At 46.7% G+C, this 21,548-nt stretch overlaps 1 protein-coding gene across 1 annotated transcript in view; it reads left to right on the forward strand.

Annotated features, from left to right (window-relative positions):
- Positions 1–1,132: 1,132 nt before the first annotated feature.
- The window catches only part of LOC125442484 (polypeptide N-acetylgalactosaminyltransferase 9-like), a 108,208-nt gene continuing 87,792 nt past the window's right edge, over positions 1,133–21,548 (forward strand). Inside the window, exons 1-5 of the mRNA XM_048513852.1 lie at positions 1,133–1,213; positions 1,520–1,596; positions 4,133–4,257; positions 6,872–7,151; positions 20,589–20,706. Coding sequence (XP_048369809.1) covers positions 1,133–1,213; positions 1,520–1,596; positions 4,133–4,257; positions 6,872–7,151; positions 20,589–20,706 — 681 coding nt within the window. The remainder of the gene's footprint in view (positions 1,214–1,519; positions 1,597–4,132; positions 4,258–6,871; positions 7,152–20,588; positions 20,707–21,548) is intronic.

Genomic DNA, 21,548 nt, shown 5'->3' on the forward strand with positions numbered 1-21,548 from the left:
AAGAAGAGGAAGAGGAAGAGGAAGAGGAGGAAGAGGAGGAAGAGGAGGAAGAGGAGGAAGAAGAAGAGGAGGAAGAAGAAGAAGAAGAAGAAGAAGAAGAAGAAGAGGAGGAAGAAGAAGAAGAGGAGGAGGAAGAACAGGAAGAACAGGAAGAACAGGAAGAACAGGAAGAACAGGAAGAACAGGAGGAGGAGGAGGAGGAGGAGGAGGAGGAGGAGGAGGAGGAAGAAGAGTTGTTGTTGTTGTTGTTGTTGTTGTTGTTGTTGTTGTTGTTGTTGTTGTTTCAAAGAGTCCACCTTCCCAAGCAGCCATTTCCTCCAGGGGAACTGATCTCTGTTACCTGGAGACCAGCTGTTATTCTGAGCAATAGGTAATGTGAAAGAACTAAGCTGGAGACACTGGAGTCTAGAAGAAGAAGAGTTTGTATTTATACTCCACCTTTCTCTCCTGTAAGAAGGCTCAAGGTGGCCTACAAGCTCCTTTCCCTTCCTCTCCCCACAACAGACACCTTGTGAGGTAGGTGGAGCTGAGAGAGTTCGGAGAGAACTGTGACTAGCCCAAGGTCACCCAACAGGAATGTAGGGGTGCGGAAACACATCTGGTTCACCAGATAAGCCTCCGCCACTCAGGTAAGGGAGTGGGGAATCAAACTCGGTTCTCCAGATTAGAATCCACCTGCTCTTAACCACTACACCACGCTGGCTCTCCTTGATGGACCAGTGGTCTGACTCAATATCAGGAAGCTTGATATGTGTTTATCTATATCCTGCCTTCCTCCCCAATGAGCACCCACAGTCATTCCCATCGCTTTCATTTTAGCCTCACAACAACCCTGTGAGGTAGGCTGAGAGCATCGGACTGGCCCAAGGTCGCCCAGCAAGCCTCCTCGGCAGAGTGGGGATTCAAACCTGGGTTTTCCATGTCCTAATCTGACACTTTAACCACTACACCTGGCTGGCTCACATATAATAATTCCACTGGGTCCTGCCATCCTATTTCCCTAACTGCCTGCCCTCTCACACATTGGTAAAGTGATTTCTTTAAAGGCATTTTTAATTTTTTGGCATTAGAACAAGGAAAAAAGGAAAGGAAAGGAATTAATGTTTTGGGGAGAGGAGGGGATTATCTGCTCATGTGCTTGAAAGCCTTGCCACAGTTTGAATCCAGAGGCAGCCAGTGCCTGAATTCTCCGTATGTCGGCGGGCGGCTGCAGGTTTGCAGAGGTGAAGGAAATGCTGCATGTTCTTGCTCAGAAATATTCTTCTGCTCGTGGGCTCTGGGGAGGGAAGGATAGAAGCTTGCATACAAGAAGAAGTGGGTAGAGAAGTGTGAACAAAATATCCAGTGTGTGTACAGAGCAGTCGAAAGGGAGGGAAGGGAGAATTAGGAGTGGGTTTTCCACGGAGAGAAACTGCAAATAGAAGCTGTAGTCAGTCCAAAATTCAGCAACTGTGTGCGTGCGACTCCATTTCTTAGACTGTGGCATCGAGTGCCCATTTGTTTCTGTGTTCCATTCAAGGCAGGGCCAGATCTAGGGGAGAAAGTGGGGCAGCTGCCCCGGGTGGCAGTCAGAGGGGGCGCCACGGAGGCAGCCAGGTCAGATGGTATGGGTGCGGCTGCCCATCCTAGTGCTGTGCATGCCACCCACACCAGGGTTGGCCATGGTAGTTTCAGTGTCCAGGAACCACACAAGGTGCAACCATGGTAGCAGCCATGTTTGGGAGCTGCACGGGGTCTAACTTGGTGACAGCAGGTGGTATGAGAAGAAACTGCACTGAGCAAATGAGCAGGGGGGAAATGGGAATCTCCCCTGTGAGTTTTGTGGGCTTCTACTTGTAATAATAATATTACAAATACCCACCCAATATGTTCCCTGTTCAGATAATAATGACGCTTCAGCAATTAGTCTAAAGAATAAGCCAGCGACTTCCATTTTGTAACACCGGCTGCCCGTATTGGAATGGCAGGTTGTGGGTTGAATCTTGGTAGAAGTTGGAATCATCATAATGCCCGAATCTCAGGGTAAAGGGAATAATCCTAAAGATTCATTTGAACTTTACAAGCTGGGCAGGTTCCTATTTTGAATGTGCAACTTTCAAAGTTTCGTGCCATCACGGCTTTGCCGACACTTCTGTTTTGGCACTCTGCTTCAGATCGAAAATAACGCAGCAACATGTTCTCGTCCTTTTTTGCAAACTCAAGGGACTCTTCCAAGGCTGTTTCATACCTGTGAAATTTCACAGTTCGGGCTGCTGACGGAGCGGGAATAGAAGTGTTCCTACTCGGCTCATCCTTGTGAAGAAGTGGACTCTCGAGTTTGCTTCTCTGGAACAGTATGGACAGGAGGAGTCCTGGGTTAAAAATGGGGGAGGGGGGGAATGACAGGTATGATAATGGGAGGGAGAGACATGGAGACGTATCAGCATGTTGCCAAAGCCATCAGTTCAGAGTTTCTACTGAAGGAGAGTGACTAACCCTTTTCCTGATCCCCGTAGCAGTAGGAAATTCTGCACTGCCTGTTACAAGACTTGAGATGGAGAGAACATATGGTGTTGCTGAACTCTTTGACAATTTGCAAATATACTTACTGAACAGGAAGGCCCAGGCAAGCGCCTGGGTAAATAGTTCTGAATTTTTAAATGGCATCAGCTCCCCAGATACAAACCAGCATGTTGTCTGAGTTTTTTTCCTTACTAGAATCTTGCTTGTTCAGCTCCACAGTTCAGTTTCCCTCTCTTTCACTAGATACATTCCAGTTACTTCCTTCACCTTAAACTCAGTGAGTGAGTTTGTGCATGTGTGTGTGTGTGTGTGTGTGAGAGAGAGAGAGAGAGAGAGAGAGGGAGGGAGGGAGGGAGGGAGGGAGGGAAGGAAGGAAGGAAGGAAGGAAGGAAGGAAGGAAGGAAGGAAGGAAGGAAGGAAGGAAGGAAGGAAGGAAGGAAGGAAGGAAGGAAGGAAGGAAGGAAGGAAGGAAGGAAGGAAGGAAGGAAGGAAGTTGCCGCACAACCTGGTGGCTAGAAGCCACCAGCCATTGACCCTTTCTGCACAAATCTCCTAAAATGTTTGTAAAACATTTTCAATCCCCTTGAAACCATTTTCTGGTGGCCATTTTCTGTTTTTCCCTGTTTTTTCCCCCCAGTGTGTGGACAAATCAGTGCTTCATGCATCACAGCCTTATGTTGCAGTTTCTGGAGTCTTCTGTATTCAATGCTGTGAAATTAAGCCCCCCAAAATGCTCTGAAATGCTCCAAAAACAGGGCAAGAGTAGTGTGACCAGAAGTCCCGCTTTTGGCGGGACAGTTCCACTTTTAAGCAATTTGTCCCGCATCCCGCGGGGTATTTTAAATCTCCTGATTTTTGGAAGGCTGCCGCACTGCCTTCTGGGGCGCTCCCCTTTTCCTGCCCTGTCACAGGGTGGGAAACAGGGGAGAGCCCCAGAAGGCAGTGCGGCAGCCTCCCGTGCATGCAGACGCGGGAGCGTACTGCCTTTTGGGGCACTCCCCTGGAGCGCTCCCCTGGGGCACACTGCCTTTTGGGGCGCTCCCCGGAAACAGGAGAGTGCCCCAAAAGGCAGTGTGCTCCTGCGGGTGTGCGGGCGTGCATCCCGCTTTAAAAAGGTGAAAATCTGGTCACCTTAGGCGAGAGGCTTCTGCAGACAAGTGGTAAACTCCCAAAATGGTGTCTTTAAGGGACAGCATGCAAACGAAGCCTTTTTAAAAACACGCAGAAGAACTGCTAGAAAACGGGATAGATTTTTTTAAACTTTGAGACTACAAATAAAGCGTTTTGAGGACATTCATCAACTCATTCCTTGTGAAGCAATAGTTCACACCCAAGATAGCGCTCAGCAAGATTTTCAGGATATAAGCTTTCAAGAGGCAAAGCTCTTTTTGTGAGATCCCACCAAAGAGCTCATCTTGATCAGCAAGATTCCCTAAGGCCCCTTCCGCACATGCAGAGTAATGCACTTTCAATCCAGTTTCAATGCACTTTGCAGCTGGATTTTACTGTGCAGAACAGCAAAATCCACTTGCAATCAGTTGTGAAGGTGCATTGAAAGTGCATTATCCTGCATGTGTGGAGGGGGCCTAAGCTGACATTCTGCAAAATAAAATACCTCTCCTTTCTGCAGTGATAGTGACCCCAACCCCTCCCTGTGCTTATCTCTCAAGCGGTTGTTGCTTGGAAGTCAGCTGTCCCAAGGTGACTTCCTCCCACTCCCACAACTAACCATTCACAACCGCCCAAGCCTTTCAGGTAAACACATTAACGGCGTGTCATTAATGAAAGCTGCGTCTGTCGCTTGATATTCCAAGCCTTGGTGTTCCAGGCGGGAGCAGGCTATGGCTGTGCCTCCCTCCTGCGGGCAGCGTTCTTGAAGATTATTAATACCAGAGTAAATGGAGAGAGACACATGGGCTATCAGCAGGGTGTGCAGAAATGATAATGCCCGTGCTGGAGGCTCTATCCCTCCACGTTTCTGTCGAAGTCTACAGCTGGCCTAGCAGTTTTGCTTCAAAAGTGACAGAGAAGCTCTCTCTGTTTGCTATAATGTGTTTCCTGTCTTGGAAAATATATAGATCTTCTCCCTCCCGTTCCCGATCCTTCAAAGTCTGGGAAGATCCTCACTGTCATTTGCTCTACATAGTACACGCTGTTTGTGCTGAGTTGCCAGGATGTCTTCTTTAAATTGTGCGAGCGCGTTGCGGAGCCCGCAACTTGGTACCTTTGTGCCACTGCTGTCATGGGCTGGAAGTCAGCTGGCCAGGAGTCCTCTGACGGGGAGTACAGGCAAGATGGCCCGGCTGTACTGGAGCCCCAGTCAACCGGGCTTCAAGCACAGCCAGAAGCCTCACAGGATGCTGACAGAGCTGGCCCAAAATAAGAGTTGGAAGTCAGAGTGCTCACAGAAGCACCTGCTGCCACTGGGGCCCAAACTAGCAATCCACCCTGCTCACGTGAGGCAGCTGAGAATCCATACCCGGCAAGAACTGTACTCTAAAAGGACCAGTGCACATTTGGAGGCCCTAAAGCAGTGGTGGCGAACCTTTGGCACTCCAGATGTTGTGGACTACAATTCCCATCAGCCCTTGCCAGTACGGCCAATTGGCCATGCTGGCAGGGGCTGATGGGAATTGTAGTCCATAACATTTGGAGTGCCAAAGGTTCACCACCACGGCCCTAAGGCATTGCAGGGAATGCTGTGAGTAATTCAGTTTCCTTTTTCAGAGTTCCAGTTGCTAACCACAGCCAGGCCTTTTCATTGTCCACCTTGTTCTAGATCTCCAGAAATTGGCTGTGCAATACTTTGTTGTAGCAGCTTTCAGTCCTCGTTTTAATCACATTTTTTCTGTGCTCCTGTTTGGTTCACTGGGCTTTCAGTAAATTCCCAATCTTTACTTCAGTCAATGCCCGTTCTTGACTTTCATTCACGTAATTGGCCAACTCATGATTCTCATGATTCTCCTCCTCCACTGTTTGTTTTACTTGCAGTAACCCTCTGCCACCGGATCTCCAGAGCACGTATAGTCTATTGGTATCTCTACGTGGGTGTAGGGTGTAGTGCAGTGTCATAAGCATCTGAGTTTTTCTGTGCAGTGCATCCAAATCAGTCCAACGCTGGCTGAAGACCTGGCAACTGTGATTTCATATATGATCATAATAATAGTAATAATGTTAGTAATTTATGCACACACGGCCAAAGAGCAATCTCAGGGTGACTGGGCATACAACCTCTTTGCAATGATGTTGTAGTGAAATGACCCTCAAACATATTGATTTTCGGCAGTCAGCTGATGTCCTCTTAGTGAATCTATGTTATGGATCATTTCTGAACTGTATGTCATGCTACTGAATAAAAGGGTTCCTCCTCACGCAGCTTGGCTAGGGAGGAAGAATGAGCCCACGTGCCCCACATTGTTCCTTCCTAATCTATTTTTGTCAATTTTTTTTTGTTTCCCATATTTGCTGTTCGTTTAGCAGATCTTTTTCCCTAGTGTGTAGACAAAACATTGTGAATATGTGTGTGTAGACATTCTGAATATGATATTCTGTGATAAATAACAATCCTGCTAGTCTATATATATAAATGAGAAATACCACTGACTGACTGACTCATCAAAAGAACTCAAAAACCACCGAAACTACAAAGCTGAAATTTGGCACACCGGTTTGTTATGTGCTTTAGGTGCTCACTAAGGTTTTTGTGGAATGGATGCAGAATGTATATGTGCAACGTGTGATGTGTATATTTATATCTACTGTGTTGAGAGCCAGTGGGGTATAGTGGTAAACCGTGGAGGACTTTATACTGGAGAACTGGATTCGATGCCCCATTCTTCGATTTATACCCCACCTTTCTCTGCTGTAAGGGGTCTCGAAGCAGCTTACATCCTCCTTCTCTTCCTCTCTCCGCAACAGACACCTTGTGAGGTAAGTAGGGCTGAGAGAGCTCTGAAAGGACTGTTACTAGCCCAAAATCATCCAGCAGGCTTCATGTGGAGGAGAGAGGAATCAAACCTGGTTCTCCAGATTACAGTCTGCTGCTCCTAACCACTGCACCAGGCAGTCAGTGACTAACCACTTCTGTTGTTTCTTGCCTTGAAAACCTTATGGGGCTGCTGTAAATTGGCTGCAGTTTGATGGCAAAAAAAATGAAAAGTAAAAATGAGGTCACTCTAGGAGTTTCCCTTGATCTCTGTGGTAAAGTCCATAGCAACTAGGGGAAACTCCTAGCACACCACTGTGGAGGCCATTTTTTTAATCTCCTGGTCCTCAATTGCTTGACAGTAGGAAACTGAGGTTGGGAATTCCCTGCTAGGCCTAATTTCATGCAGCCTTAATCTTGGCGCATTTTTCAAATGAATTCCAGAACTGCAGTTGACGACAGCACTGCCATTTCCTGTTTGCTTCCATTTCCCCCCCCTCTTAACACTGTGCGGTTTTCTTCACAGGGTGGAACCAGCCCTTACGAGAATCAAAGAAGACAGGAAACGGATCATCCTCCCGGCGATCGACAACATCAAGTACAACAGTTTTGAAGTGCAGCAGTATGCCAATGCGGCTCACGGTTACAACTGGGGGCTCTGGTGCATGTACATCATCCCACCGCAGGACTGGCTGGACAAGGGGGACGAGTCTGCGCCAATCAGGTGACTGTCTGCCACTGTTAGTCCTTTGTAGCATTTTGGCTTGAGCAGCAGTGAGCTAAACCATTGGTCCATCAGGCTCAGTATTGTCTGCTCTGGCTGGCAGCCGCCATGCAGAGTCTCTGACTCGGAAAAGTCTTTCCCAACACTTGATATTTAATATCCATTGGGCTCAATCCAGATTAAATTTTTCAGCGGTGTAATGGGACTTTCCTGCCTCCCTCCTGCCACCCCAGCCCAGTGATCTCCACAGTCTGGGACCATCGTATCTGTGGGACTGCCGCTCTCCATATTGCTTTCAGAGGACATTACGTTCCTCTAGGGCAGGGGTAGGGAACCTGCGGCTCTCCAGATGTTTAGGAACTACAATTCCCATCAGCCTCTGTCAGCATGGCCAATTGGCCATGCTGGTAGGGGCTGATGGGAATTGTAGTTCCTGAACATCTGGAGAGCCGCAGGTTCCCTACCCCTGCTCTAGGGCCATGGTGGCGAACCTTTGGCACTCCAGATATTATGGAATACAATTCCCATCAGCCCCTTCCAGCATGGCCACTGCTCTAGGGAGCAGCAGTGGTGTAGTGGTTAAGAGCAGGTGCGCTCTAATCTGGAGAACCGGGTTTGATTCCCCGCTCTACCACTTGAGCTGTAGAGGCTTATCTGGGGAACTAGATTAGCCTGTGTACTTCAATGCCAGCTGGGTGACCTTGGGCTAGTCACAGTTTTCTGGAGCTCTCTCAGCCCCACGCACCTCACAGGGTGTTTGTTGTGGTGGGGAAGGGAAAAGAGATTGTAAGCCCCTTTGAGTCTCCTTACAGGAGAGGGGGGATATAAATCCAAACTACTACTACTACTCATCTTCTTCTTCTTTGTCTTCTTGTAGCAATCTCATAGTGGTTCCTGGCCCCCAAAAGTAGAAGTGTATCTAGAGAGACGGGGGGGGGGGGTCTCATGCCCCAGGTGCTACTTCTGGTTGGGAACTCTCTGTTTGGGAGTGCAGTTGAAGGCCAGAAAGTTGCTACGCAGAGGCAGGCAATACTCTGTACTCTTGCCTTGAAAATCCTCTAGCACAGTCAGTGGTGGTGGACTTGACTCAGATACAGGACTCACACCCCATCAGCATCTTCCAGCATGGCCAGTTGGTCATGCTGGCAGGGGCTGATGGGAATTGTAGTCCATAACATCTGGAGTGCCAAAGGTTCGCCACCACTGCCCTACAGGGTCACCTGAAGTCAGCTGTGACTTGACAGCACTTTTCCCCACCACCATATCTGTCTTTAAAACTGGACAAATTCAAAGTGTCTTCTGTTTCAATCAAGAAAAGAACATACTTTACTCCAGTATGAGAGCTAGCAGATAGGAAGCAATCATTCATTTGGGCAGGTCTGCCAGAGCAAAACAGCCTGAACTGTGTGTTGAGTTGCTCGGATAGAGGCCAAAGGCTGTGTGCATATGGAGTTGGATGGGACTCGGCTGACTTAGACTTTCCAGTCTAATGTCTGTAGTACCCTAAATGGCCATGGGCTGTGGTGGCGCTGCAGAACACAAGAAACATCAGAGAACAAGGCAGGAGTTTGGAGCCCTTAGCTGTTTTTTTTTAAACACTGGAATGAAATTGTAGGGAGCGAGGTGGCTGATTTTGCTTGGGAAAATGTCAGGATTGTGAGTAGCTTTTTCTGGACCTTGTTGCCACTTTTGGATTTGGATTTATATCCCCCCTTTCTCTCCTGCAGGAGACTCAAAGGGGCTTACAATCTCCTTGCCCTTCCCCCCTCACAACAAACACCCTGTGAGGTAGGTGGGGCTGAGAGAGCTCCAAGAAGCTGTGACTAGCCCAAGGTCACCCAGCTGGCATGTGTGGGAGTGTATAGGCTAATCTGAATTACCCAGATAAGCCTCCACAGCACAGGCGGTTCCTCCAGATTAGATACACGAGCTCTTAACCTCCCACACCACTGCTGCTCTCCTTAAGGGGAAAGAGAGTCCATGGATTTAACAGTCGGTGGGTGTAATTCTAGTGGGAAAATGACAGGAGGTGAAAATGCTAATCAGAAACCTCTTTTCCCTACCACTCTTCTGCCCTGCCCCCCAACTGTATTTCCATAAAAATAAAATTGGGAAAACCAATAATGAATCGACCATATAAGGTGTAGATTAGCCCTTCGTCGGAGCCAGCGGTTTTTCTTTCTCTTGTCCCTCCCTACTGCTTCCTTCCCTCTAGCTTCGAAGGTTCATAAATGATGCAAATTGTTCTTCGCTTACCTTCCCTCTTATCATGGCCAAACAGAGGGACACAGCGACATTCACTTTATTTATCACAGAGTGGCGCGAGTGCCCCTTATTGGAGGCCTTCTGGTCTTTGTGAAGCCTCAGTACGCAAGCAGGTAAATTGCTCGGGAAATCTTAATGCTCCTTGATAAACACGGCGTGCATGGCGTTTTACCTTTCCAAAAGAGGCTGTATTTGTAAATTGTCGTTCTGCAAATTCAGTCGTTGGGAATGTTTTATTGTTGGGCTAGGTCCAGTAATCTGTTAGCAGATCCCCTCTCCCTTTTCCTGCCACCAACAGCCATTTGGGAACCCAGGATCCAAGCAGATAGCCATGCCTGTCTGTGAAGGAGAGGGAAGAGGACAGAATCACTTTTCCAGCGTGGTGTAGAGGTTTAAGAGCAGGTGCACTCTAATCTGTAGAACTGGGTTTGATTCCCCACTCTGCCACTTGAGCTGTGGAGGCTTATCTGATGAACCAGATTAGCTTGTGCACTCCAACACATGCCAGCTGAGAGACCTTGGGCTAGTCACAGTTCTTCGGAACTCTCTCAGCCCCATCCACTTCACAGGGTGTTTGTTGTGGGAGGGGAAGGGAAAGGAGATTAAGAACATAAGAACTAGCCTGCTGGATCAGACCAGAGTCCATCTAGTCCAGCATTCTGCTACTCACAGTGGCCCACCAGGTGCCTTTGGGAGCTCACATGCAGGATGTGAAAGCAATGGCCTTCTGCTGCTGCTCCTGAGCACCTGGTCTGTTAAGGCATTTGCAATCTGAGATCAAGGAGGATCAAGATAAGTAGCCATAGATTGACTTCTTCTCCATAAATCTGTCCAAGCCCTTTTTAAAGCTATCCAGGTTAGTGGCCATCACCACCTCCTGTGGCAGCATATTCCAAACACAAATCACACGTTGCGTGAAGAAGTGTTTCCTTTTATTAGTCCTAATTCTTCCCCCCAGCATTTTCAATGAATGCCCCCTGGTTCTAGTATTGTGAGAAAGAGAGAAAAATTTCTCTCTGTCAACATTTTCTACCCCATGCATAATTTTATAGACTTCAATCATATCCCCCCTCAGACGTCTCCTCTCCAAAGAGTCCCAAACGCTGCAGCCTCTCCTCATAAGGAAGGTGCTCCAGTCCTTCAATCATCCTCGTTGTCCTTCTCTGCACTTTTTCTATCTCTTCAGCCTGTACACTGCCAGCAGACGGCTGATGGGTGAATTGGGCTAGTCCATAACATCTCGGAGCTCTCTCAGCCCCACCTACCTCACAGGGTGTTTGTTGTGAGGGGGGAAGGCCAAGGAGCGTGTCACCACCATTGAGCCTTTACAGGAGAGAAAGGGGTGGCAAATCTAAACTCCTCCTCCTCCTCCTCCTCCTCCTCTTCTTCTTCTTCTTCTTCTTCTTCTTCTTCTTCTTCTTCTTCTTCTTCTTCTTCTTCTTCTTCTTCTTCTTCTTCTTCTTCTTCTTCTTCTTCTTCTTCTTCTTCTTCTCCTCCTCCTTCTTCTTCTTCTTCTTCTTCTTCTTCGATATCAGGCAGCTTCATGTGTTCATACACACAATGGCATACAGGCCTAGGGGCCTGGGTCAATACATGCCCCAGTGGAAGTACAGACTCTCAAGACACCATTCAGTGACCTGACTTAAAGCCATGCCCCTAGAATGGCAGACACTTTGCACTCCTTCTTCTGCAGGGTAGCAAGGACACGCTGTGTGAAAAAAGAACATTGCCCAGAGCACGGCACCTTTTTTTTGTGCTCCTCAGCTTTGGCTATTGATGGAGCGCTCTGCTGAGTTTCATTTATCAGCAGCTACAGGACCCATTAGTCACCTGTCTCCTCTCAAGCTCTGTCCTCCCTGGAATTTTATCTCCTTACACCAGCAGCGACCTGCTAAGGCAACACATACGTTCCTCGCTGATTGCTTAATATACCGAAGAATATACCGAAGAATGGGGCAGGTGAAGCGCTGTCAGGGAGGCCCGAGTGAGCATTCTGCCTGCTCCACCAAGTGTGTTCTGACACACTAAATTTATTTTTTAAAAATGAGGTGGGGATGCAAAGTCCACCCCCTTCCCAGGGAGTTCTCCATTTCGACGGCCTACGGAAACCCGCCTTTTGATACGTATCGAGGCTTTGTCCTTGTCTCGTTTATGAGCCTGCTATCCACTCGACTTTAATAGAGCCGGCATAGATTTTCCCAACTTTGATTCTAATCGGAAGCTCATCCCCGCCCCACCTCTAAAGACAGCTGGGAAATAAAATCTTACCTGTGTTCGAGTAGCAAAAGAGACAGATGGCAAGCCAATTTTTGACTCCCCTTGGACTGTCAGATTAGATTAGTGCATTAAGGAAGACGAGATCTGTCAGTACGGATCACGCCGATGATCCGTCTCTCCTCGTGGCTTGTCTGTCACAATGAGCCACGCCAGGCTCTTCCTGCGGAGCAACTAACCAGGATGGAGGATGCGATCCCCTTGAGCACATTGGCGTGCATAAAATATATGTCGGTATCAGCTGTCTGTGGCTGGATGTGTCCCAGATATAACACTGTATAGCAATGGATATGGGAGCAAATTATTATCAGATCTGATTCTTGTGAAGTTTCGAGGAAGCCAGGAGGAAGAGAAGGAAGGTGGCATCTAGTTAGCAGTAGCAGGTCTGACCCAGAAACTTTATTCAGCTGTCACACCTTCAGAGGGTATTGGGAATGTTATATCCAGAATCTTTTTAGTATATTTTTGTCTTGTTTTACCCTAGTGGGAAAAACTGTGGTAAACTGTGCATGCAGAAAAGGTGATGGCGTTGAAGCAGCGGATTTACTCGGAGTAGACCACTTTGCAGGACGCAATGTAGACAAGAACTGACAGACACACAGTCACCAGTGCAGTTCTATTTATTGCTATCTACTGACAAAGTGCTTCGCCAGACCACAGGTGCTTTCAGGCACACATCACTCTGTTGTCTGTGCTATCTATATACAAATGTGGTACCAATCAGGTGCCCTTACCTTATCAGGTTTTGCACACGGTACATGTTGTGCACTCAGTCCTAATTTTGCCCACGGCAACTGCTAGAAGGAGGGTCCAGCTGTCATTTAGATTTTGCTCATCTAAACACATGTTCTGACAGATGGCTGAGTGGTAAAAAATCCTCGCTGTCCGGGGATGGGGCGGTATACCAAATTGAATGAATGAATGAATGAATGAATGAATGAATGAATGAATGAATGAATGAATGAATGAATGCTTTGCCTGCAGGTTCCATGTTTGATTCCAAAGGTTATTCACAGCTGAGAAAGACACCAGGAGCTGCTACCAGTTAGCAAAGCAAGTTAGTCTAAGGCCCCTTCTGCGCATATGCTTTCAATCCACTTTCACAATTGTTTCCAAGTGGATTTCACTATTCCGCACAGTGAAACCCAGCTGCAAAGTGCATTGAAAGTAGATTGAAAGTGCATTATTCTGCATGTGCGGAAGGGGCCTAATTGTCTCACTCAGTATAGTGCCACTTCATGTTCAGCCAGTACTGGATTAAGAAGCCTTAGCAGTCAAGCTTAAGCAAGTCTACTCAGAATGCTACTGAAGACTATTTAATGGGGCTTGCTCCCAGGAAAGCATTCTTAAGGTTGCACTATTAGAGGCAGAATAAAGGGAGAAGCAGAACTGAAGTCCAGTGGGGTTGTATTATTATTATGGTAGATTTCACAGCTGCTAGATCTTTAGCTGGTTGTTGGCTTTCATTACAATTCGAGCCTCACCCAGAGGCCTAGGAAGTTGTAATGTATCAGCGTAGTATTCGTGCAGATCCCAGCAGGGCTGCCTTCTGAATTTGACAGATGTTAATTTTGTCAATTCGAAGATGTTTCAAGTGCTGCCCTAGTGTTTTCGGGATGGCGCCCAGCGTGCCGATTACCACTGGGATGACCTCAGCTGGTTTGTGCCATAGACGTTGAAGCTCAATTTTCAAATCACGGTATCTAGTGACCTTCTCGTGTTCTTTTTCAATGACCCTGCTGTCACTGGGGATTGCTATGTCGATGATGCTCACTTTCTTGTCCTCGATCACTGTGTTGTCTGGTATATTGTGTTTCAACACTTTGTCCGTTTGGATTCGAAAGTCCCACAGGATCTTGACCTTCTCATTTTTCATTACTTTCTCTGGACAATGTTCCCACCAGTTCTTAGCTGTTCTTATGTTGTAATTCTTGCATAAATTCCAGTGGATCATCTTGGCCATTGAGTTGTGTCTCTGTTTGTACTCAGTCTGGGCAATCTTTTTGCAGCAGCTGAGGACATGATCTACAGTTTCATCAGCTTCTTTGCACAATCTGCATTTTGCATCATCATCATCATCATCATCAATAATAATAATAATAATAATAATAATAATAATAATAATAATAATAATAATAATAATAATAATTCAATTTAGTAGACTGCCCTACCCCTGAAGGGCTCAGGGCAATTTACAACCAACCAAACACAATATATTACAGTAAGAAAACAATCGAATAATCTCAGTTAAAACAATAAATACAATAAAAACAGTCATAGCAGTAATCTTTCAGCAGTAATCAGCAGCGGTTAGAGTATCAGGAGATGTTGGTTGGAATCCCCCTACCTGTCAGGATTGTTGTGAGGACAAAATGGAGGACAGGGGAATGGCGTAAGCCACTTTGGATCCCCGTTGACGAGGAAAGCAGGGCACAACCGACAAAAACGAAATAAGAGCAAACAATAATAGAAATCAGACTGGGGAACTGGGCGTGGGATCAAAACAAGCAAGGAGGAGAAATTCAAAGCCATCTCAAGACCCTATTAATTGTCATTCTGACTCATAAAAGTGAACAATAAAGGAGAAGAATCTTTCACTGAGCAGGAAGCGGGAACAATTTCAGACAGAAAGGACTCGTCTTCAAAACTTTGTTCATTAGAGTTTCACTTTAATCCTGAAACATTATCTTTTACCCTTCTTTCAAGAAATCGGGCTGCATTCAACTGCCTATTTGCATATTATTAAGAGACCCATGAAGATTCCGGTGCTGCGGCTTTGCTCCTCCGGGGCTCTGCTGCTAAGTGCTCCACTTGATGACCAAATGACCTTTGTGGAGCTGAGTTTGGGGTTCAAGAGCTACAGCTGCAGGGTGAACTCCTTCCAGGGGCTTTTAAAAACAGCGGTTCCCAAACAGGCAGTGCCAAATTTAGATGAAGAAAGGCCAGTGGTTCTCAACCTGTGGGTCGCGACCCCTTTGGGGGTTGAACGACCCTTTCGCAGGGGTTGCCTAAGACTCTCTGCATCAGTGTTCTCCATCTGTAAAATGGATAAATGTTAGGGTTGGGGGTCACCACAACATGAGGAACTGTATTAAAGGGTCGCGGCATTAGGAAGGTTGAGAACCACTGCCCTAGGCTATTCCACCTGTGAGCAGGGAACTGAAACCCAGTTCACCAGATAAGGGTCTGCCACTCAGGTGGAGAAGTGGGGAATCAAACCCAGTTCTCCAGATTAGAGTCCACCGCTCTTAACCACTACAACAGGCAGGAGTGGCCAGCTACTTCTGTTGATCTCTTGCCTTGAAAACCCTATAAGGTAGCTGTAAACCTTATTGGATGCAATTTGATAGCAAAAAAAATGAAAAGTTAAAAGAGAGATGGAGCATACCTGGAAGTAAACCCCAAGGTTATCTTCATGCCCTTCTGGAGTCCCAACTGTGATTCCTCTCCAGCTGGTTGCAGGGAGTCAAGTGCCTGTTTTGTCTGTGCCAAATATGCCCCAGCTGGAAAATGGATTCCAGATGTTGGCTGTTGCCAGGGGAAGACAGAAGGTTCCCATCCACCCAAGGTCAAGCCCAGTTCAACACTTTCATCCGCTCTGACTTTGAAGTTGATGTCTTCCCCCCACCACCGCCTCAATTACCTTGCAAGGATTCCATGCTGTGTGCTCGCTGAAGAATATCTTAAAGTAATTTACACAAATTGACTGCACGGTGTCTTTCCCCCATACAATAATATCGATTCGCCGTGTCGCACTTCAAAAGCTTGAGCCCTGCCAAAAACTAAAGGCCGTTTCATTGCTCCTTTCGAATGTGCGATTTCTGCCGCAGCTCTTAATGACACTTTGTACTTTTAAGCGATCTGATGGGGTGCCAACATTCCTCACCAGCTGCTGCCTGTTTTCTACCCTTCCCTCTGCCCACCTGGGTAGGAGTTGTGGAATAAAAAGGGAAACATCCGTGCAGGAAGCGATTGTAGCCCAGGGAAACAATCCGAGTTACTGTGGCGCTTTTGCACGGAGTCATGTCTATTTTAAAAACCTTTACAGCCCTGGCCCCTGCCTGGTGGAAGGCTCTACCTCCAGCTGTCCGGGCCCTGCGGGACCTTGGTGAGTTCTGCAGGGCCTGTAAGACTGAGCTATTCCACCGGCCCTTTGGGGGGGCTGGCCACAGTTTTACCGCCCCCCACTGAGACTGCCTGCTTTCCACCTTGGTTGGGCCCTGATCTCCATCCTGGGTCCTACCTACCCCCTCCCTCCACTGGCCTTTAGATTGGGCGCTCTGTTGTTTTAACCTGTATGTAACTTTGTAATCGCTGTTTAAACTTTTTAGCTTTTAAGTTTTTACGAATTAAGCTGCATTCTTGTATTCTTGTAATGATTTGTTGATTTGCTGTTTTAAAAGCACAGCCATTTTGTGAGCTGCCTCGAGCCCTTCGGGGGTGAGGCGGCTTATAAATCTAATAAATAAATAAATTACTTCTCCCCGATGCATAGCTACGCAGGCATGCACAAAAGAACCGCCACAGCCATCTCTCATGATACAGCCATCTGCACTTGCATAGCTGCGCAGATGCAAGCCACAAAAAAATTTAAAAAGGAAAAGGAAGGCAAATAGACTGCCTCCTTCCTGGGTGTTCACTCGCGAGCAGCTGCAACCCAGGGTATTTGAAAAGACACGCTGGTTCAGCGATTTTCAAAAAACCCAGTTTGGGGGAAATAACACAGGGCAGACTCATTTTGGGGGCAAGATCTGTGTGAAGTCCCCTCCCAATGGATCTTTTAGCATCCTACACCCGTGTTCATCAGCCCGTGAGGAAGGGGCCTTATGGGCCCAGTGAACTTCATGGTGGTGGGGATTTGAACTTGGGTCTCTCCAATCCTAGTCCAACAATCTAACTATTGCATTGTGTTGGCTCTCAGTTTATCACATTGCAATCATGCATGCTTCCCTTCCCTACATTATCTTCTCCACAACCCTGCAAAGTAGGTGGGTCCACGAGTAGCTATCTCAAGGCTGTTAATCGCCTCTTATGCAAACTAAAGTATGGAGGCTGCCATCTCAGACCCTGGAAAGCCAATGCTATGTTCTGTTTCATATAAATATGTTAGTAGATTGTGTATTTCTCTGCCATAGAACAAAGCATGCTGAACCTTGTCTGTTGTAGAATGCTCCACCTTGCACTGCTCCCCTCCTCCCCCGACCCCCCACCCCCCGCACAATCCATTTAAACGTTTGAAAGTAAACATACATTTTGGCATAAAATGCTCTTGCATCAAAGTACCACATTCAATAATGCACAAAATAATGGTTTTGACAAAGGCAATGCATACAAATGAACGATAATTCTCATGTGTTGTCAAAGGCTTTCACAGCTGGGATCACTAGGGTGTTGTGGGTTTTCCGGGTTGTATGGCCGTTTTCCAGTAGCATTTTCTCCTGATGTTTCACCTGCATCTGTGGCCGGCATCTTCAGAGGATCTCTGAAGATGCTAGCCACAGAAGATCCTCTGAAGATGCCAGACACAGATGCAGGCGAAACCTCAGGAGAAAATGCTACTGGAACCCGGCCATACAACCCGGAAAACCCACAACACGCTAGTGATAATTCTTATATTTGTTTGAGATTATATTCTAATTCGGAAGTGTACAGTTTTCTCAATCACTGCCCCTCAACTGACCAAACACCTTTATGTGAATTAAGAGTACAGTCAGAGTACCAAGCTTGAAAACTGAGCAGACAAGAGCAGAACACAGCCATGCACAGAATTATACCCTTCTAAATCTATTGAAATCTATGTGTTTAGAAGAGTGTGGCATTGCAGTGTGTATTGCCTCTCTGGAATTCCTTTAGGCCCCTTCCGCACATGCAGAATAATGCACTTCCCATCCACTTTCAAAACTGCTTGCAAGTTGACTTTGCTATTCTGCACAGCTGCAAAGTGCATCTTTTAGCGGTCCATCTGTAGAGTCACAAATAGTTTTTTTTTTACTGAGTGCTTATTTGGCTCCTATTTCAGTCTGGTGTTGACCACTTCACACTAGTGCTTCCTTTTTTTAAAAAAAAAAATCCATTTTGGGCCACTTTGAAGAAAACAGTGGCGATCTCGCGTTTGCCACCGACAGCTGCCTTTCTTGCTTGTGTCGGAGAATTCTTAATGTGCAATACAGCTGCTAATGATGTGAGGGATGGAAAGGGCTGGCAAGCATGTGGCGGGTGCGGGAGGGGGTGGGGGAGAAAGAGGCTGTGGAATCTTTAAGCAGCAGCATGAACCCCAGAGCAAAATCCATTCCGGATAAGCAGTAGCCGTGTCTGGGCAAAATGAACCTGTTTGTGGACTGCCATCTAATTTCTTTCTTATCTCTGACTGGGTTTCTTCCAATAGTATCTACAAAGCGATGTGTAATGTTGATGGGCCGGTGTATTTATGTATGTGTTTGTTCGTTTGTTTATGAGGTTTGCTATACCGCCCACCCCCGAGGGGCTCTGGCCAGTCACAACAGATCAAATACCATTGAATCATACAATTACTGGGTAATAATAATAAAACCAGGATAATGTAACATGACAAAAACCAGATAGCAAGAAGACCAACAACAGATGGATAAAAACCTCCTACTCCCCCACCCCCGGAGGAGACTGGGGGCAGCAGTAGTAGCAACCAGGTATGATGGTATACAAGGGATGGCGGGGGCGCCACATCAATGACCAGCCTCCCCCAAAGCCCAGTGGAAGAACTCCAGTTTACAGGCCCTGTGGAACTGTCCGAGGTCCTGCACGGCCCTGATGGCTGCACGTAGAGTGTTCCACCAGGCAGGGGCCAAGGCAGTAAAGGCCCTGGCCCAAATGGAGGCCAGTCGTATCATTGAGGGGCCGGGGACCACCAGTAAATTTGCCTCCGCAGATTGGAGAGCCCGAGTAGGGCCATAGGGAGAGAGACGGTCCCCGAGGTATCCATTTTTGCTGCTGATAACATTTTGTTGAATTGGAAGGGAACTCTTTGATATATGTATACACAGACACTACACACACAAATACACACACATGTTGATGTTGTGCAAAGGAAGAACTGTGGCTCAAATGTAGACCACCTCCTTTGCAAGCAAAAGGCCCCAAGTTAAATCTCCCACTGAAGGATCGCAGATAACCAGTATTAAGTGAGATCTTTTCTTCCTTCTGATAATGATGGCTGCGTATGTCAAATTGCTTTGGAGTTATTAATTTTTGAAACCCAGCAGGAGAGGCAGGAGATAAGCACAAACTGAGCCGCACAAACTGGGTTGCTGCTTCCTTTGGAATTCATTCATTAAAGTTTATTTTGGAACTTTGAACAGTAATATTTTCTTTTAAAGCTATTACAAACCATAATAGACTTGGCAGGGGACTCTCTGATTCAATTTATCAGCTTCCCAAGTGATTATTTTTATTGAGCGCAAGGCACATCGATTAGGATGTTTGTTGTGGATTGGTGAAATAGTTTCCCCAGTAAAGAAAACGCGCCTTTGTTTTGGTGGTGGTGGTTGTTTAAAGGCAGTATTAAAAAATTTCATTAGGGGAAGTTGTACAACCAGAGTATAATAAAGGAATAAATTGAATGATTGTGCAAATAAAAAAAGCAATCGCTTTCTAATGCTCTTATTGCTTTCTTCCTTTTTTTGCGGGTTATATAAGGATAGTGTGGGTTGCATTTTTGCGGCTTTCCTTTATGGTGTCTGTGTTGTCTTACAAAGATGGCACGTGTTTGCAAGCCAGTTCACAGAAACCATTAACCCTTTGTGCCTTCATGATCATGCTGGTAGGAAGGACCATTAGTGACAGAGCAGATGCTTTGCATGGAGAAAGTCCTGTTAAGTGCAATCCCAGGGTCTTCTGTGACAAGATGTTGAGGGAATAGGGTTGGAACAGCTTAAGAACCTAGAAAGCCATTGCCAGCTGCAGCAGACAAAACTTGGCTAAATGGGTTTAAAGAAACTACATACATGAACAGCTGGTAAGTTGATCCAGAGAGTAGCAGACAGATTATTATGTTTGATCATGACCTTTATTTTGGGAACTCACTGGGGAACCTAGTACCTTAGCAGAAGGTAAGACCAGATCTCCTCTTCATAGCTGCCACAAAGCTTGCTGGATGACCTTGGGCTCTCTCTCTCTCCCTCGCTCCCTTTCTCAGTCGTAACCTACCTCACTGGATTGTTGTGAGAATAAAATGAGGGAAGGAGATCCATGCATGCTGTGGCGAGCTTTTTAGAGGAAAGATGGGATAAAAATGTACTCGCTACCTAGGTTTTAATTCTGTGAATGAATTAAGCATAAGGACATCATGTGTGACAACTCTGTGTGTGTCTGTGAGTGTGAATATACACATATATACATACACACACACAAAGAGAGAGAGAGATGAATCTCACCTGTGCTCTCACTGATTTTTTTCTCATTGAAACTAACACACCAATCCATAATAAAAATATTTTATGTGTATGTCATCTGCTCATTTATGAGCTATAATGGCATAAAAACGGTGTAACCATTGAAAAGGCATAAAAGCAGCATTAAAATACCATAACATGGCATTAATGACAACAGCAAAAATGAGGAGAGCAACAATTGGGAAACCGCAACCAGAGATCCACAATCAGGAAAATGTCCGCCTAGGTGGTGGCGAACCTTTGGCACTCCAGATGTTATGGACTACAATTCCCACCAGCCAATTGGCCATGCTGGCAGGGGCTGATGGGAATTGTAGTCCATAACATCTGGAGTGCCAAAGGTTCGCCACCATGGGCTAGGGAGTCAAAGAGAAGTGAGGGTCTCTCTGTCCATCTTGTAAATATAACAGCCTACACTTTTTTTGTTGCAAAGATACTCTGCTGTAACCTCTTTGTCCTTCTTCACCAACAGGACACCAGCCATGATTGGCTGCTCATTTGTGGTGGACCGAGAATATTTTGGTGAGATTGGGCTGCTTGACCCTGGCATGGAAGTTTATGGAGGAGAAAACATTGAACTTGGCATGAGGGTGAGTGACTTTGTGACCTGTCACTGTTCCTAGGTAGCAACTCCAAAGAGAAATCCTTTCTGTTGGTAGAGCGGGGAAAGCTGCATTAACTAAATGGAGGGTGGATGGAAAGAAAGAAGTGGTGGGCAGGCAAAATGGTGGATCATCTTGGGAGTTTCCTTGCCTTTGAAGATGTCTTTCTCCAGGTCTGCTGTGCATGAACCTTGGGAGGGATATATCCAGTGGTGGGATCCAAAAATGTTAGTAACAGGTTCCCATGGTGGTGGGATTCAAACTGTGGCGTAGCGCCAATGGGGCTGGGCGGGGCATGACGGGGGGCGTAGCCGGGCATTCCCAGGGTGGGGCATTCCTGGGCAGGGCTGTGGCAAGGACGCAGCAGCTGCGCCGGTCCTTGGGCGGGAAACGAATGCATGCAGGTGCAGGCTGCCACGCATGCCAGTGCACCTCCTGCTAGACTGCTTCCAGTTCTGCATGCTACTGCTGAGAGGAGGGGTGTAACTAAGGCAAACATCACGTGGCAAAATCACCAATTAGTAACCCCCTCTCGGCACACACAAATAATTAGTAACCTACTCTCAGGAACCTGTGAGAACCTACTGTATCCCACCTCTGGATATATCCTGGAAAACAAGGAGGCCTGTAGAGGAGACTGGAGTGGCTCTAAATGATAGTTGTGTTTAGAAATTGATGCAGGTGGAGGTGGGGTAGAAACATCTCTTCTGTGATGCAGAAGCAATGCCACAAGCTGGCAAATAGTCATATTTTTTTGGTAGCATTAATGCCGGTGAATGAAGGCACCGTGCTTCTGTGACATGGACTGATTCCCCTGATAAACTCGGACT

This window comes from Sphaerodactylus townsendi, linkage group LG13, assembly GCF_021028975.2.
Source record: "Sphaerodactylus townsendi isolate TG3544 linkage group LG13, MPM_Stown_v2.3, whole genome shotgun sequence".
NCBI lineage: Eukaryota > Metazoa > Chordata > Lepidosauria > Squamata > Sphaerodactylidae > Sphaerodactylus > Sphaerodactylus townsendi.